The sequence below is a fragment of the Colletotrichum aenigma genome, assembly GCF_013390185.1.
Source record: "Colletotrichum aenigma strain Cg56 chromosome Unknown KSG_Cg56_contig01, whole genome shotgun sequence".
Lineage (NCBI taxonomy): Eukaryota > Fungi > Ascomycota > Sordariomycetes > Glomerellales > Glomerellaceae > Colletotrichum > Colletotrichum aenigma.
The window spans coordinates 7,405,816-7,422,736 of NW_023500907.1; the positions used below are offsets into that span (position 1 = coordinate 7,405,816).

The 16,921-nt window shown below is 48.7% G+C and overlaps 6 protein-coding genes across 6 annotated transcripts; 5 read left to right on the plus strand and 1 right to left on the minus strand.

Annotated features, from left to right (window-relative positions):
- Positions 1 to 1,384: 1,384 nt before the first annotated feature.
- PUT3-2 (Proline utilization trans-activator) lies at positions 1,385 to 3,486 on the plus strand (the record flags this gene model as incomplete). The annotated part of the gene is made up of 6 exons (XM_037317211.1): positions 1,385 to 1,550; positions 1,624 to 2,156; positions 2,212 to 2,485; positions 2,556 to 2,731; positions 2,787 to 2,964; positions 3,038 to 3,486. The coding sequence occupies 6 exons, from the start codon at positions 1,385 to 1,387 to the stop codon at positions 3,484 to 3,486; spliced, it is 1,776 nt and encodes a 591-aa protein (XP_037185547.1).
- Positions 3,487 to 4,388: 902 nt separating this feature from the next.
- Positions 4,389 to 5,685, plus strand: mpaB-0 (Mycophenolic acid synthesis protein B; the record flags this gene model as incomplete). Its single annotated transcript, XM_037317212.1, has 4 exons — positions 4,389 to 4,484; positions 4,542 to 4,575; positions 4,841 to 5,198; positions 5,262 to 5,685. The coding sequence occupies 4 exons, from the start codon at positions 4,389 to 4,391 to the stop codon at positions 5,683 to 5,685; spliced, it is 912 nt and encodes a 303-aa protein (XP_037185549.1).
- Positions 5,686 to 7,077: 1,392 nt separating this feature from the next.
- Positions 7,078 to 8,591, plus strand: mtr-5 (N amino acid transport system protein; the record flags this gene model as incomplete). The annotated part of the gene is made up of 2 exons (XM_037317213.1): positions 7,078 to 8,481; positions 8,535 to 8,591. 2 exons carry the CDS (start codon positions 7,078 to 7,080, stop codon positions 8,589 to 8,591), a joined length of 1,461 nt encoding a protein of 486 aa, XP_037186248.1.
- A 626-nt stretch (positions 8,592 to 9,217) lies between these two features.
- On the minus strand, positions 9,218 to 9,691 carry CGCA056_v001955 (uncharacterized protein; the record flags this gene model as incomplete). The annotated part of the gene is made up of 3 exons (XM_037317214.1): positions 9,218 to 9,341; positions 9,394 to 9,466; positions 9,517 to 9,691. 3 exons carry the CDS (start codon positions 9,689 to 9,691, stop codon positions 9,218 to 9,220), a joined length of 372 nt encoding a protein of 123 aa, XP_037186249.1.
- Positions 9,692 to 13,024: 3,333 nt separating this feature from the next.
- Positions 13,025 to 13,993, plus strand: tesB (Acyl-CoA thioesterase 2; the record flags this gene model as incomplete). Its single annotated transcript, XM_037317215.1, has 1 exon — positions 13,025 to 13,993. One exon carries the CDS (start codon positions 13,025 to 13,027, stop codon positions 13,991 to 13,993), a length of 969 nt encoding a protein of 322 aa, XP_037186246.1.
- A 1,448-nt stretch (positions 13,994 to 15,441) lies between these two features.
- qutD-6 (putative quinate permease) lies at positions 15,442 to 16,880 on the plus strand (the record flags this gene model as incomplete). The annotated part of the gene is made up of 2 exons (XM_037317216.1): positions 15,442 to 16,149; positions 16,248 to 16,880. 2 exons carry the CDS (start codon positions 15,442 to 15,444, stop codon positions 16,878 to 16,880), a joined length of 1,341 nt encoding a protein of 446 aa, XP_037186247.1.
- Positions 16,881 to 16,921: the final 41 nt, after the last annotated feature.

Genomic DNA, 16,921 nt, shown 5'->3' on the forward strand with positions numbered 1-16,921 from the left:
CTTCATAGCTCTTCAGCAATCAACTTAGTATTTATCCTCACAGATACTCTCAGCTTACCTTCACTGCGAATCACTTATTAAGTCTAAGACTGATCACCTTAGCCTCTGAAGAACCAATCTACTACAGCCTACGAACTACAACCTACGACCACGACCTAGTGTACTGTTAGAACGTATTAATCCCCAGCTTCTGTTAGCAGACCCTACTGTCGGATAGCTGACCGTAACAGTCCGCCCCCAACTTTGTGGCCTGACAAAGGCAAAAAAAAGGGGTATTTTACTGAAAAACCACTAAATTACCCCAAATTTCACACTTTAATAGCTCTATACGTACGTAATACGTGAGAATAAAAAATACATTGTTATAATTACTTAATCGAGGGCTATTAATTAATATATTTTTTATTCTTACGTATTATATATATATATAGAGAGCTATTAAAGTGTGAAATTTAGGGTAATTTAGGGGGTTTTTAAGTAGAGTTTCGTCTTTTAATTTTTTTAGTATTATAAAAATTTTCTACTAACCTAAAACCCCCTAAATTACTCTAAATTTCACACTTTAATAGCTCTATACGTACATAATACGTAAGAATAAAAAAGATATTATTATGATCACTTAATTAAAAACTATTAATTAATATACTTTTTATTCTTACGTATTACGTATATATAGAGCTATTAAAATATGAAACTTAGGGTGATTTAGGGGGTTTTAGGCTAGCGGAAAATTTTCCTTCCCGGTTAAAGTTAGGGGCGGACGCTGTCAATGCAACGGACTGTAAGAGAGTGAGTCGGATGCGGGGAACCGTCGCCGAACATTGTTGAAGATTGTCATTAACATCATTTCAACCTCTTTTAGAGACAACGAGCGATCTAGTCGCAGGTGCAACCGAGCGTCAATGTTGTGTCAAAAAGGCTTAATGCGTAGAGCAGATGTGCTCGCTGCCGTGATATGAAGGTCCGATGCTCGGGCACGGTCCCATGTACGCGATGTGAGAAGAAGAAGGAAAGTTGTTACTTCAGACCAGAGGAGACTCATATCACAGTATCTGAAAGGTATGATTCACATTTACACTGCTTCCACTATCACGTGTAACACGATCAGCTCACTTACTTAAGATAATAGTTATCTGAGAGCCCTAGAGACCCGTACGGGTCGGCCGAGAGAAAGTCTTCGGCACTCAGCACGAGGGCTGCCATTACGACGTCCCCGTGACCTCTCCTAAGCTTCTGTCCTATCTCCACCCCGATCGGCAGATAGCTCTGGTCAGTTGGACGGACAACCTACTCAAAACTATGGCTACATCGGGGGAAGCGCTAGAGATCATGATCATGCGAATCCGGGTGAGCGTTGTTCAGTTATTTAGCACAAGGGTTCAACATGCTGACATGTTGTTATTGGATAGAAGATGCGAGACTTTTGTATCGGGATGAACAACCATTAGAAAGTGTTCCCACCTCTGTACGACCATCTGCAAATGACTTCGAGACAAACCCACTGGTGAACGACGGGGAGAGCTTCGCTCTCGACTCGTATGGAGAATACTGTAGGTTAACACTATCGGTGTATTCTCTTCTAGTTGCCTAGATATTTGTCTTTTCAAGCTTACAAATAGCCAGGGTTTATGGGCCCAACATCATCATGGGCCTTTTGCAGACGCGTACTGGTAGCGATTGGCAGTCACACGCCTGACCCGGAGCCGCCACTCCGTCCTTGGGACCTCGAAACTTTGAATCTCACATGGAATCCAATTGGTCTCAATGAGCAACCTGATGTTGAAAGCCTGCCGTCATATGAGTATGCCGTGTTCAATTTGGCTGCAGTCAAATACCACCTGAGTCCATTCTCCGAGATTATCGATTATGATGAGTTTGATCAGCGCCTGAAGCAGTTTTACGAGAGCCCGGCCACTGAAGCTAAGCACGCAAGGTACTGGTACAGCCAACTTCTATTTGTTCTAGCATTCGGAGAAGCCTTCAATGCGACAGGGACATCCAAGTCTGTACCTGGCGTGGGCTATGCTTCTCGCGCCTTATCCCTCCTCCCGACTATGATACCCATGGAGAAAGAGCCTCTAAGGGCTGCCGAAGCCTTATGTTTGGGCGCACTCTATCTTCAAGCGTTGGGTTTGAGACTGATGTCGTTCCAGCTCGTAAGTAGACGGTTCCGAAATGTGGTTTTGCATGATGCTAAGCTAGATACCTTAGATAGGCCAAGCTCTGCAAGTTTGTGTCCTCGATGGCATGCACAGACATATGCCGCCCCAACAAGTAGAGCCACGACACGCACAACGATGCAACACCGTTTTCTGGTCTGCGTACATTATTGATCGAGAGTTTTCCACTTTGGTTGGAACTCCTAGCTCTATCAGAGATGAAGATATTACAACCAAACTTCCTACGAAAATCGCCAACACTGCAGGTGCTGCTGCTTTAGAGCTTCATATTCAGCTTTCTCGTCTCACAGCTAGAATATTGAATGGTAAGACCCAGGTGTCTCTCGAGGTTGCCTAGGTCTGGTCTGGTACAGCAAGCTTACTAGAATTTTGCAGGTGTATATGGGGTAGATCGGAACTTTGATGGAAGCCTTGTCACAGAAACCCAGTCTGTTTTGCGTTTAATTGCCATGGTTTCGATAAATCTGAGCTCTTACATGAGCACAACACTTCGTGGTGCTGATGTGAAGACGTCAAAAGTCGCGACCCGTTTAGTCCTGTCGTATCACCATGTAAGCCTGCTGCTCATTTGTTGACTTCGTTTGGAACTGATAATGTGAACGGTAGTGTGTTGTCCTCACAACTCGTCCTTTGGTGATGTGTGTACTTCAAAAGAGGCTAGCAACCGGGAGTAATGACAAGTCCATACCGTATGGACCCATCAGTTCTTTACTCCAAACCTGTGTAGCCTCCGCGGTAAACACTCTCAAGGCATTGAAGGCACTTGGAGACGACAACTTACTAGGTACGTTTTGTCCCTCTAACGTCGTATTATACTCTCAACGTCCACGGGTATAGTCAATGTACTGACATTGCAGACGGCTTTCTACCATTCCAACTCGAGGCCGCCTGGTCATCCGCATTTCTTCTCAAGGTACTCGAAGTTTTGTCATCTGGCATGGTCCCTGATCAATCATACCTGGCAGAAGCACATTACATATTCGACATCATGAATCAGAGAGGGAGTCCTGCGGCAAAGCTGCGTAAGTGCGACTTTGAACGACTTGAACAGCTTGTGTCGTCTTTTCTCGGTACATCATCTCAAGGGAACAATGAATATCCAGAAGAACACTTGTCCTCACAAGAGAATTCCTCCGAACAAGCAAATGCGGAGGGTTCTCACAATATCGATCCTGTTGAATCACTACAATGGGATCTCTTCGACAAGGAAAGCGGCTTCGCTCTCTCCCCGACGGAACTCATGGACCTGGCTGAAAGCTTGCACATGGAAGACTTCTTTGTCGCCAGGCAAGAAGAACATGATTGAACACATTGGGCAGTCTGCAACGTCAGGACTCATGTCGTTCGTACTTGGGAAACCTCGGCTGCTCACCTTTGCAGAACTTGAGGCCGCATCTGCGCCTCAACCATGAAGCATTGAAATCGAATCAGTAATCTAAATCTAGGAGAACTTCGCCGTTCACAGCAATACTACCGAGGGCCGATATTCTGATCAATTCAAATAGACGTCTGCGGATGCCGTCCATCTCAACCTGACCTCGGCCCAGAGTCTAATGCCCTTCTGGTAGAGGTCGCAAAGACTCGTAAGCGGATATCACGCCCCTTCAAGTGCCGTTCAGACGCGTCCGAAACGCCGCAAATGGCATCAGAATGGCGTCCGGGAGCGGGATGAGTCCGAGTTGCGGGGCTGGAGTAGTCCGGTGCATGGGGCCGTGGCATTCCGCCTTTCGCCTCCGTTGGCCTGAAATCACTCCGAGGTCTCAACAAATAGGTCCAGCAGAGCATGGAAATCATCTGCAGACCCACAAAGAGCCGAAGAGCATGGTGTACAATGCTTGGTAAATACACTCAGACCTCGGCTCAATTACCTTTTACGTCTTTTCTCAACATCGCAACTACACAGGGTGTTGTACTTTCTGCGAAGCGAAGTTTGCATATGATGTCTTTGCTCCTAGATAACAGAGTATTTAGTGCATTGAAAAGGACCGAAATGTTTTCCATGGCCTGCATTTAACAGAAGCAAAGTAGTACTTCAACATGCTTTTCTCAACGTCTTTCAGCAACGCCTCGCAAGTTGCCTGGAGCAGCATCTCTTTGCCGGCCGCCGTCGCCGTAATTGCGTATCTTTTGTTGGTTCGGACCCTGAGATATCACCGGGAAAATGCCATGGAGGCACCGTTCACTTCTGGGGGAAGGCCCTTGTCAGGCATGACTATCGAGGAGTCTCAAAGCATTATGAATCAGTTGCAGGAGCTCGAGTTCCCCCGTTCCATGGCAAAAGCTCGCCAGATCTCCCTCCTGAAGGTAAGTGATTTGTCGGCAGAACTTCCCCAAGGGCCAGCATGAGCACTGACGCTTCAGATCGACATCTTCAGGCTAGTGCTATCCCAACTATGTCTAAGCTCTTCTTAGCGACGGGCCAAAACAGCAGGCGTAACGCTGGGAGACGCGCCGTTGACACAGAAATTCTTCTTAGGAAGGCACAATCAAAGTCTAGGGATTCAGATCGATATGCTACCGCAGTTGCAAGAATGAATTATCTGTAAGGAACTTGTCCGGGAGCTTTCAAGTTGTTGCTAATAATAGCACTCAATACCCTAGACACGATCGTTACCGCCGAGCAAGTAAAATCACAGACAACGACTTACTTCATACACTAGGCGACAGTCTTATTTCCATCTTTGAGGTCGTCGACAAGGATGAATGGCGCAAGTTGACGGGCGCCGAGAAGTGTGCCGCTGGAGTTTTTCACAAAATCTTGGGTGACGACATGAAAATTCCATACGATGTGCTGCCCTCGCATAACGAAGGTTGGAGGGACGGCTTGCATTTTGCCAACGAATTGACCGAATGGGTCGTTCAGTACGAACATGAAGTAGCCCGGCCCTCGGAAGCCACTGACCACTACGTGAGCGTCTACGTCGATGCAGCCGTGTCTGCTCTGCCCGACTTCGTACGAATCACTTTGCGAAAGACATTGGCTGCTGATATGAACGATATCATGGTGCAAAGTCTCAAGTATGTTGAAGGATTCAACGGCTTCTGGTTTCAAAATAACTAATGCGATTTCCTTCACGACAGTCTCGAGTCTCCTGGCACCATTCTCTCAACAGCGCTTCTCGCTTACCGCAATGTACGAAAGCTCTACCTTAGACACCTTTCTCCCCCTCGTCCAACATCCTCCGCCGTCAGGCTGGTTGACGACGCTGCCAACCCTCAGAGCAAGCTCTACAATTTTCAACGAAAGGTTCTGCAGCCGTGGTACATGAAACCTACCTTTTGGTCCACGTGGGGACCTGCCGCATTGCTGTTGCGGTCACTGGGCGCGGAAGCACCTGGCTCGCAGGGAGACCGATACTATCCTCAAGGATATGATCTGATGACGATCGGACCAGAACCGCAGAAGGGAAAGGGAATCGAGGAAATGACTTCAGACATCGAGACTGTCAAAGGCAGAGGAGTTGCGACTTGCCCATTCTCACATGCAAAGGCAGGATACATCTAGGTGGGGATTGAAAGAGCCGGCACTGAGAGATCCTGTCTGTGCGATGTTAAGTGCGATCTCCTCATCCATGCCTTGGTTATCATGTTCTTATTGTCCTTTCAATCGATTGTGAATTTGAACATGGGTTTGGGGCGCAGATGGTTGTAGAGGCCCATGATTTGTACACGTATTTGCAAAGTCAGATAGGTCAGGTGTTTCCGCCACAATCATTGAAGATCTGGAACCTCGTGAAAGCCGAAGCACGAACCGGTGTTCCGTCAAATGCCGGGAGATCCACACCGAGGTCGCCCCTCTTCGCCCGAGTTGCAGGATTCAGATCGGAGAAAATTACACGCTATGATTTTAGCTAGCAAAACCCTGTACAGTTCGCATTGACCCCTGGCGAGGTGCATTTAAGGGTCTAAAGACACAAACTGCCACGGGAACTGTAAGCGCGCCTTCGAACCACAGATATCTTTCATCTAATCTCTGGCTTCTGGGGAGATTGAGCATATTCATCAGTTGGTCATCGATTCAACTGGTAATTCAATAAAAGCCCACAGCAAGTCAGGCACAGCCTGGAACCAAGACCTGCCTGCCGGCTTGTCCCTCCAATGACCACGTTTCGTGCACGTAATGGGTCTCCGCTTGGTCCGCCTGGACGTAAAAGTTTTGATGGGCGACGCCTTTCGTTGACAGTGGCTAGCGGCGGTTTTTGCTCGGCTTTGCAGAGTGGAAAATTCTTGCATCCATCTGAATCTCAAATGGAGCCGCAGCGGCTCCATTCTTTACCTAAAAGCTCCTCGCTTGTGTTTCTGAATACAGTAAAGTGCCAAGAGGAACCGCCGAGCGGGCCTTCTAGCGCGGCTCAAACATGCCATGGAAAGCTTCTTTTACGACATCAAAACATGGTGATGGCGCCCTCCGCAACACGCCCCAGGTAACCGCGAGATTCAGGCCGAAGAACGACCATTCAGCGCATTCGCAATTCAGTCTTTATGGGGTATTTCTTGTATAGTGACACAAAACAATTAGATCTTTTTACTCCAAGATGCATTCCCCGTGCTGTAGGGGTTATCTCTTATCTCTGGGCGCCCATGGGGCGAGATCGTTCTGTGGAGGAAGACCCGACTGTTACCGGCCATGCGACTGACGACAACCTCTCCGGCCAAGGATCCCGCCGGTCGGTCATCGCCCATGTGGATCCCAAAATCTTGACTCGCGCCTCTTGATCATCGTTTAAAAGACAGCAAACGTCAGACCGTTCGCGTCGAGTTGACCGCCCGGGTTCTCGTTCCTCCAGTGGTCTCACCCTCTCTTCTTTCCTCCTCTCTTGACTTCCCTCTTGAGTCCAGCCTTTGCCAAACTTTCCAAAGTGTTGGCAGTGACTGCAACGGCTCAACTCCTCCCATAATGACGGACGCTATTACCACCGCGACCGCTACCGGTCCCAACAGCAAGGACACCAAGAACGACAAGGTTGATGCCGAGCAAGTTCAGCCGCGCAATCCTTGGCCCGAGATGAACGACCAGACCATGCTCGGCGAAACCAGCGATGAACTGAACAACGACCGCCTCAAGAAGATTGCCGCCGAGGGTAGCGCTCACTTCCACCGTCTGGGCTGGAAGCGCCTCGCCATCGTCACCATCGTTGAGGCCGTTGCCCTCGGTGCCCTTAGTCTGCCTTCGGCCTATCATACTCTCGGAATGTTTCCGGGTGTTTTCCTCACCATCACCCTTGGCATGATCTCGATTTTCACTAGTTATCTCGTCGGCCAGGTCAAGCTGGCTCACCCGTACATCGCTAACTACGCGGATGCTGGAAGACTTCTTTTCGGCCGCTTCGGACGTATTGGATACGAGCTTTTTGGTGCTGCTCTTGTTCTTGAGCTTGTCATGGTCGTTGGTTCTCACGCTTTGACTGGAAGCATCGCGCTGGTTGACATCAACGGTGGCCATGTCTGCTCCATCGTCTTCTCCGCAGTTTCAGCTATCATCCTTCTCATTCTCGCCATTCCCCCGTCGTTCACCGAGGTCGCCATTCTGGGATATATTGACTTCGTGTCCATCCTGGCGGCTATTGGCATTACCGTTATCGCTACTGGTATTCAGGCCAGCAACTCCGCAGGCGGCCTTTCCGGTGTCGAGTGGTCCGCCTGGCCTAAGGAGGGGATTTCCTTCTCAGAGGCCTTCGTCGCAGTGAGCAACATCATCTTTGCTTTCAGTTTCGCGATCGGCCAATTTTCCTTCATGGACGAGATGCATACGCCGACCGACTATATGAAGTCCATCTGGGCGTCTGGATTCATTCAGATCGGTATTTATACCTTGACCGGCGCTCTATGCTACGCTTTTATCGGACCTTCCGTGCAATCTCCAGCGCTACTCTCTGCTGGACCCCTTATTTCCAAAATTGCTTTTGGTGTCGCCATCCCGGTCATCTTCATCTCCGGCTCGATCAACTCGACTGTTGCCCTCCGATATCTTCACGGCCGTATGTACAAGAACTCTCACTTGCGCTACATCAACACCCCCATGGGCTGGGCTAGCTGGATTATCCTTGTAGTCATCTTCACTATCATCGCTTGGGTGATTGCTGAGGCTATTCCCATCTTTTCCGACCTGCTCTCTCTGGCTTCTGCTCTCTTCGTCTCCGGGTTCTCATTCTATATCCCGGCTATCATGTGGTTCGCACTGCTCTGCAAGGGCAAGTGGTACTCCCGTGAGAATATTCTCATCAGCGCTGGAAGCATCCTCGCTTTCATTATCGGTGCTGTCACCCTGGTCGCTGGTACTTACTCGACCATCGTGGATATTGTAAGTCAACGCGAAATTTCAAATTCCTCAAAAGGCATGCTAAAGACGTATAGATTGATGAGACGACGACTGGCTCTGCTCACAAGCCTTTTGCTTGCAGATCTTCTTAGGCTGTAACTAAGAAATGTAGTTGTACATAATTATTAGAAGTCTCACGGGACGTCAAAGACCCAAGATACCCTTGGCTAAAGCCATGATGATTACGAACTCTCCACAAGCCTGGCCTTGCTATACTGTGAACATGCAATTGGACGAATTTTCACGATGCTTAGTCATTTACTGATCAACTGACAGTGATATTCCCTGAATTCAAGATTGCCTGAAAGATATGCTTTGATGGCTTTAGAATGAAAATGTGGGATACGCCAGTTGGTGCCGTATTTCAAGTTGACTACGATTTTTGATCGCTGAATAGAACGACACATTTATGGTGTCTTTCTGTACGTCAACTGTGAGCATAATGCAAATGGCGATGGTGAGATGGAGGATGAACGACTACAGGATTAGTGATCTAGCCACGCTAAAGAACATTTGTAATAGATAGGTAAAAAATTAACACAGAAATAACACAAGCAAATTTCTAATGTAATTACATGACGAGTTGTCTCACAGCTCCCTAGCTCCTCTGCACTGGAGGAAACCTCCATCTCTATGACCGTCCATAGCAGCTCACCTCCAACGATTCGTAATGTTGGCGCATTATTGAAAAGTGTGGACGATACAGTGAGGAAATGTCTTAAGTGTTGCACAAGAAAGAGGAAACATCGTCATTCATGTTGCTGAAAGAAGGGTGGCTACGAATGTCGTCAACCTTGCCAGTGGTGGCAATCTGGCCGCCACCGGTGCGGCATCCGGTGTCACTTTCATGTGTTAGTCAGGATTATCTACAGCTGCCTGTTGCTAATTACTTACTTGTAGAAGATGTAGTTAAAAACATGGGCATCCAGCGAGCTGACCTTATCGTTAAGTCTTCCGATAGGAGAGACTGTAGGATGTTAGTTGGGAGCTCTCTTGAAGGATAGATGTAAAACAAACCGCAGAAGCCAAAGTTGAAATTGATCGTGTCGCAGTCAGCCATGCCCTTGTCGCTACAAAGAGTAACACTCTGGTTGATCTGTCTCTCCTCGACCTCCTTTGTCGAAGTCTCGACGGGAGCTGCGAACACAGCGGAGGAGGCAAGAAGAACAGCGATGATGGTCTTGGAGAACATTTTGGCGGTTTCTTTTGGAAATTCAAGTGGCAGAAGAGGCGAGGATCTTGAAACTTTTGATGCAATGGTTGGGGGAGCTGAGTGAGCTAAACATTGTCATGATAGTGGAAGACACTGAAGTGTAATGCTGATGAGAATAAAAAGAAGACTTTCCATGGTCGTGGAAGCCCGTCTTTTATAGGTTTGAGCGCCAAATGCACATTCGCATAGTCATGGATGCTTCAAAGGACTTCTTCAATCGCCATCTCACTCGCTTCCGCGAAGGCGCAGTCCACCTTGATCGTCCGCAATACGAGGCCTCACAGGTCTGGCCTCATTGTCTTTTTTTGCCTGATTATTGATCACCAAGATTACAAGATTCTAAACGAAGCTGAAGTTTTCATCACGAGTCACGACGAAAGACGTGGTAAATAGTTGAGGCTGGGCATTGATGGCTTGGCGGCTATACACTAGCCTCTCAATATGGCAAGTCTTTAGACAATCTAGACCAATCTGACGTCTTGCTTGCGACGGAACCGTTTACGGAAGCTATGAGAAAGGGCTGGTTGAATGCAGAGCGTTTTAAAGGGGGAATGCTCGGTCTGTCGCGAGACACACGCGACTCGTGTGTCTGTTTATACAGGTTCATGTCTTGGGACGTCACCTGAGCTTTGAGGGAGTATCTCACCAATACCTTACGACAAGAGCATGGATGCTCCTTCCCGAATGCCACCATTCGATATCACATTCTGCTTCTCTTATAATATAACTTAATGTACTTGGTTTTCTACAACTTAAAGACCGCACAAGTGTTTCCAAAGATGCGGCAAAATGTGAATTTGCCGGCAAGAAGTCTTCTCGGCAAAGAGGCAAGTTCGCCGTTGGAACGTTCGAGTCACGAGCTAGGTCTCTGATGTCGGCGCCGACACCAAGAACCGAAAAACCTCTATCAATACTGCGAAATTCAACTGAACTTTGCTGATCTTGGTACAAAATGTGCAACAATTGATTGCGATTTATTCAAGCGGTCATGCTGCTTAGCTATGGTAAGTTCTCCTGTGTACAACTTGCGGGGAACACTCGGCCTGGCGATATTTTGCCGTCTCAATATGCTTTGAGTGACTGCCTCGGCACTTCAACAAATCTCCGTCCGATTGTCTTGAATATCCGATACTCTCGGACTTTCCAGAGGTTGTGTGTCATAGAAAGGCCCCCAAAAACCTGTATAACCGGCGAGGGACTTGGACGCCGATTCATGAGGTTATAACTTATAAGTACCAGTAATTATTTTCCATAGCTCCTGTAACCGAAAACCATACACGATATTCCCTTGCCAATTCAGTCTTTCGGATCATTATCATCAACTCTTTTGCTCATTATGACGATCAGTCACTCCCACCATCTCAGCGATCGCCGCCTCATCAAGTCAACAGCATCAGCCGCTGCCGTTTGTGTTCAAAATCTTGGTTGCTGGAAGGCTGCAGTTAACGAGATACAATCTTGGCCAGAATACACATGTCAGCCGTTACGGGCTTTACCTAATGCTGCCAACACTTTGGGACTTAGCAACATCTTTGTCAAAGATGAGAGTAAGCGATTCGGTGAATCTCTAGGCTCTTTCAAAGCCTTGGGTGCACCATACGCTGTTTTCTCCATCCTTGCAGACGAAGTTCTCCGCCAGACTGGAGTTAGGCCATCGTCAACAGAATTGCGCAGCGGCAAATATGGCGCGTTCACTCGGAACGTGACTGTATGTGTCGCGACGGATGGCAATCAGGGCCGAGGACTCGCTTACGGTGCCAAGATATTCGGCTGTCGATGTGTGAACTACATCCACAGCCATGTGAGCCAAGGCCGTGCCAATGCGATGATAGATCTTGGAGCGTTGGTCATTCGAGTTGATGGAGAGTACGAGGAGTCGGTTCGTCGGGCAAGGGAGGATGCCCACATGAACGGTTGGCATTTCGTCAGCAGTACCTCGTGGTCTGGCTTCGATGAGATCATTCCGAAGACTGTCATGAATGCCTACATGGTCGTGGTTGAGGAGACGCTTCAAACGTTGCCCCGTGCAGGGGACATTACCCATGTCTTTGTTTGCGGTGGCGTGGGTAGCATGATGCACCGCGGCAGCGATCTTTATGGGTCTTTACAAGCACTTTCAGGAGCTTCAAAACCTGGGTCACTCTGTTCAGATTCCACATTTCGTTGTTATCGAGCCAAACCAGGCAGACTGTTTGTTTCAAAGTGCCAAGGCGGGAGAAATGCGCCAGTCCTGTGGCAGCCTGCGCACTCTCATGGCTGGCTTGGCTTGCCGTGGCCCGTCTCCGGCAGCATGAAAAGTTCTTGAGTGGCTTACTAGCGACTTTGTCTCAGTCTCTGACTCAACTGCGGTTGATGGGATGATATATCTAGCGGAGGGATGCGAAGGAGATGTCCCTGTGGTTTGTGGGGAGTCGTCAGCTGCGAGCATGGGGCTTCTTCTGAACTGCATTTCTAACAAGGCTGACTGAGTATCCTCGTTCTCGTCATTATTTTACTACAACGCAGAATGAAACTCGTCAGTTCTCTGTCGCAAAAAACTTCATCTCTTGTCAATCTATCTGGGGTCCACCATCAGACCAGAACATAAGACCGAGCACTTCAGTCCAATAGATGTTCACATGTAATTTCCGGTGATGTATCGCTGTTCCCAGTTCTGTGAGATGAATTTTCCGGAATCAAATGTACGCTCTCTCATTTCCACCGGGACTTCATAGGATCACCCGGAGATCTCTCAATGTAGATGTTGTTGTGTTACGCTGGAGACGTGCCGGTGGTTGTTTACATGGTGGGAAGAGTGACATACCGCCGCTTTAGGATTAGTACGTCTATTCTTAGACCCCCATCGTGCCGAAGTATCTGCTCTTGGGGGCTCGTCGAGTCTTCGTTGAAAACACGAGTGAGTCGCTCGCGTCAAAATTCTGTCTTCGGATCGTACGTCTATGGAGCTTTAACTCGCCAAGATATAGAAATCTCAAGAAACTGTCTCCTCAAGCTTCGCTCCGCCGGTCAGTTAGTGTTGCGAAGCAAACAATTGATGATCCATAGCGCTTGGGTTGCCCCACATTTGTGCGCATACCATCGGTGCTCTAGCGTTCAAGCGCCCAACCTCGGCTGTTTGCTGTTTGTCTCACCCCCTTCTGGCCAACTCACCGAAATCACACTGAAGCTCCCCCGCCAAATAAGAACGATTACTGATCATCAAGAAACGATACATTAACCAGCTCGGCTCAGCTACACTCTAAATTTGGTGAAGGGTGCCATCACTGAAACCATCACTTCAAGTCCCCAACGTGTCAACGAACCTACTCCACCATGGCCACCTTGCAAGAGCAAGTCGCCGCGGACGACCTCGGTTCAGACAGGTTCGCCAGCCGCATTAACCCTGGACGCATGGGCAATGCGCAAAACATTGCCTACGGAGGGTGCACCATCGGGTTCGGCATCTCATCAGCATGCCACACGGTTGAACCCAAGTACCTTCTCTATTCAGTCACCGGCAACTATCTTGGTCCAGCCTTGACGGATCGGAAGCTGAAAAGTACTGTTCGCAGAGTTCGCGACACCAGAACCTTCGCAACAAGACTCATTGAGATCAGCCAGGACCAAGATAATGGAGATTCGCGACTGTGCATGATCATGCTGGCGGATTTTCAGGTGAAAGAGCAGGCTTCGCTATTGTTGTACTCAGCACCGCCATCGAGGTCATATTCTCCGCCAGAAAAGGGTCTTCTCCCGACTGAGGCAGCGGAAAAGCTGGTCAAGGAGGGCGTCGTATCGGAGAAGCTGGGCAAGCTGTACCTCGTTACTTTCGGTCTGAACGCCCGCTTTCTCGAAAGTCGCATGACGCCTGAGGGCGTTGCCCCCAACAATCTCCACGGCGTGGCCAAGAAAGCCAAAACACCCCAAGATGACCTTCCTCTGACTTCCAAGACCACGGCCGATTGGCTTCGGTCTCGCCATCCAATGGAGCGCCTTCAAGACCGGTTCGCCGGCCTAGGCTTCGTCCTAGACGGGGCGCTGTCTTTCATCCCTCTCACACACAACCACATGTTCCTAGACGACGCTGCAGCGTGCTCTAGCCTTGACTTCGCGCTCAGATTCTTCACTGGCGAGATAGATTTGGACAAGTGGCATCTCAGAGAATTGAAAACCATCACAGGACGCGATGGGAGGACCTACACCGAAGCCAGACTTTGGGATCAAGATGGGAACATGGTCGCAAATATGACCCAGCAGTCCATCATGAGGCCTTTGAAGAAGGCGGCCACGGCCTCTCTTTAGAGATTTCCAGTCTAACTGCCAGTACTAGACCTGTGCATTCGCGGAATGGGCTTTTAGTCAACAGAGAGTCCACCGAAGGTTACGTGGGTTGGCTTGTTTAGAGAGTAACATAGACCTCTGAACGCCCATGTCTCTCTAGACTCCGTATGTTTTTATAGATGTATATTTCATAAGTAGAACCCGAATCATGATTTCTTCGCTTTGAAGACCCTTGCTCAAGCTTGGACTTTCATCCATCTTAGGAAGATGAGGCTTGCACTAGACAACGCTTTCAGTTCGTGTTGCTAGCCTTACTCCTGGAAGTTTCGCATTGCATCGGATACTTCCGAAAGAACATTCGGTCTACTCTCTGAACTCTCACACTAATATGTGATAAGGAGACCCTTGTGCCGTTGTTCCGTGTTCCCGGAAAGTGATAGATTAATCGAATCAACCAAATGACATAGATGGGGATTGCATTCGATGTGTGGTCCTGATCCAGTCAGTCATCTTACGCATTAGCGATTTCGTTCTTTACTTCCCTATTCTTGGTTGAAACTCAATGAGCAGACATAATGCGTGCCAATTGGACGTCGCTGGTTGCATTCCTTGCGAATTGCAGTACGAATCTCAACTGCTAGCCCCCGCCTGGAACGGCCAGGAATATCCAAACTACTATCGTACGAAGTTTCGTTCAATGGGTCGACAGGTTCATCTGCGTTCGTCATGAACTTGCCTGCGTTTCTCGTGCTGTCATCGGCGGCAGCCGGCCAGCATGGCGGACAACATATGTAAGCATGTCGGAGCTGTACCGATAGTATTGCCGTCCATCCGAGTGAAAGATTCCAAGCATGGCAGCATGAGGCAACAGCAATTCTAAGTCATGCTTCGCCATAAAGGCCTCCTGAGACTCAATGACTCGAGCTCCTTTGTCAAAACCACGACCATCGGTAAGAACCGATGTAGCCTGCGGGGCATCATGCCATCGGCGCCGCCCCGAAAACCAAACCTTGAACTGGAATTACATGCGGGGTAGTCTGAGTCCGTGAATCCGGGGAAATTGGGGTACGAGGGTTTGGCAAGTAAATGAGATGCCGTATTATAATAGCTTCCTCCGGGTTGGTTGAATTGGTGTCGCAATTTCGAGCATTCAGGATATTTGCTATCCAATTGCCAGCCGTTACGTTACAATGGACGCTCTTAAAAATCATCCCTCGCGAAATATGTTTATGGTGTAAAATCATTGCCTCCCGGAATCTTTAACTGGCATCTATTTGTCACAGTTGCTGCATGTGCGCTAGGGGGCTGCCCGAAAGATTGTAATTCACCACGACCTAGTTTCAAGCTTTGAAGTCTTTTACTAACTAGCCATATCTTTGATAGGATGGGACGAAGGAGCTGCTACTTCAATCACCGAGCTCGAATCATTCAAACACGCTTATCACCTTGAAGGCTCCAATAGCAAAACAATGATTTCTAACCTCGCCTCGTTCGTCAACATCGGTGCAGGCGTCGGAGCATTTCTGTCCTTCTTCCTCAACGACAAGATTGGACGTCTTTGGTCGATGCGCCTCTATCAGACAATTTATGCTGCCGGGTCTTTGATATCTTGCTTTTCTTACGGAAATCATGGCGTCCTTTACGTCGGACGCATCATTGCCGGACTGGGAGTTGGTGCTTGCACGGTCGTGGGCCCAATGTCCATCGCTGAAATGGCCCCAAAGAGCATTCGAGGTCTGATGACTTTATGGTTCAATGTCTGCATGCTGGGAGGCCAGGCACTGGGCATTTTTACAGTGTTTGGCTGCAGCACCAACATTTCATCGGAGCACAGCCTTCAGTACCAGATTCCCTGGTTCGTTCAGACCTTTGTTCCCGCAATCGCTGTCGGCTTGTCATTCTTTTCAGTTGAGTCGCCGAGGTGGCTCGCCATTCAGGGAAAGCAAAAGGATGCCCTTGACGCTCTGGTGAAGCTCCGTGGTTTACCAGCTGATCACTCATACTTGGAGGAGGAGTATGCCTTGATCGAAACCCACTTGGATGATGAGAACCAGCAGTCAGGGGATCAGGGCTATTTGTCTATTATGAAAGAGACTTTTATGGTACGGTCGAATCTCCGCCGGGTGCAGTTGACTATCGTTGCCTACATACTTGCCCAATTCTCCGGCGCCAACTCGGTAAGTAACCTGATCTTGACTGGCCGACCCCGTTTGCTAATTGGCACCTTCCGGTTACCAACTATCTTCTAACGATCTTCGGTTACATTGGAGTTCAGGGTGCTGGTGCCAAAGTCTACTCTTCAGGCTTATACGCCGTCGCGAAGATGATTTGTTGTCTTGTCGCCTCCCTTGTCTTTGTCGATGTCCTCGGCAGACGAAAGTCTCTCATGATCGGCATCACAATTCAGGCTGCTTGTCACGCCTACCTCAGTGGCTATCTGAAGTACTTTACCAAAGACCCAGACTCTGTGCCGAAAGGGGCATCAGACGCTGCCATCGGCATCATCTACATCCACGCTCTTGGATGGGCTATGGGACTCTACACTTTACCGTACCTGTTCGGTGCGGAGCTTTGGCATAATCGTATTAGATCATTTGGTGGTGCGCTGTCGCAAGGATTTCACTGGTTGTTTTATTTCGCCATCACAAAAGCAACGCCGAGCATCCTGAGTAGTATGGACATTTGGGGTGCGTTTTTATTCTTTGTCGGATGGTGCATCCTTGCCTTCATCTACACGCTCTTCTTCATTCCTGAAACGAGTGGCTTGAGTTTGGATGAAATGGATGCCATTTTCGAGCGACCCATGCACAAGATGCGACAAGCAGCATCTGGAAAGAGTGAGGAGGAGCGAATCGGTAGGCGAGTCTCGGTTGAAAAGGAGGCAGTGGCCCATCTTGAAAGAGACTAGATCAAGAACGAAATGAGCAACACACTATCTCCCCAGTTCAC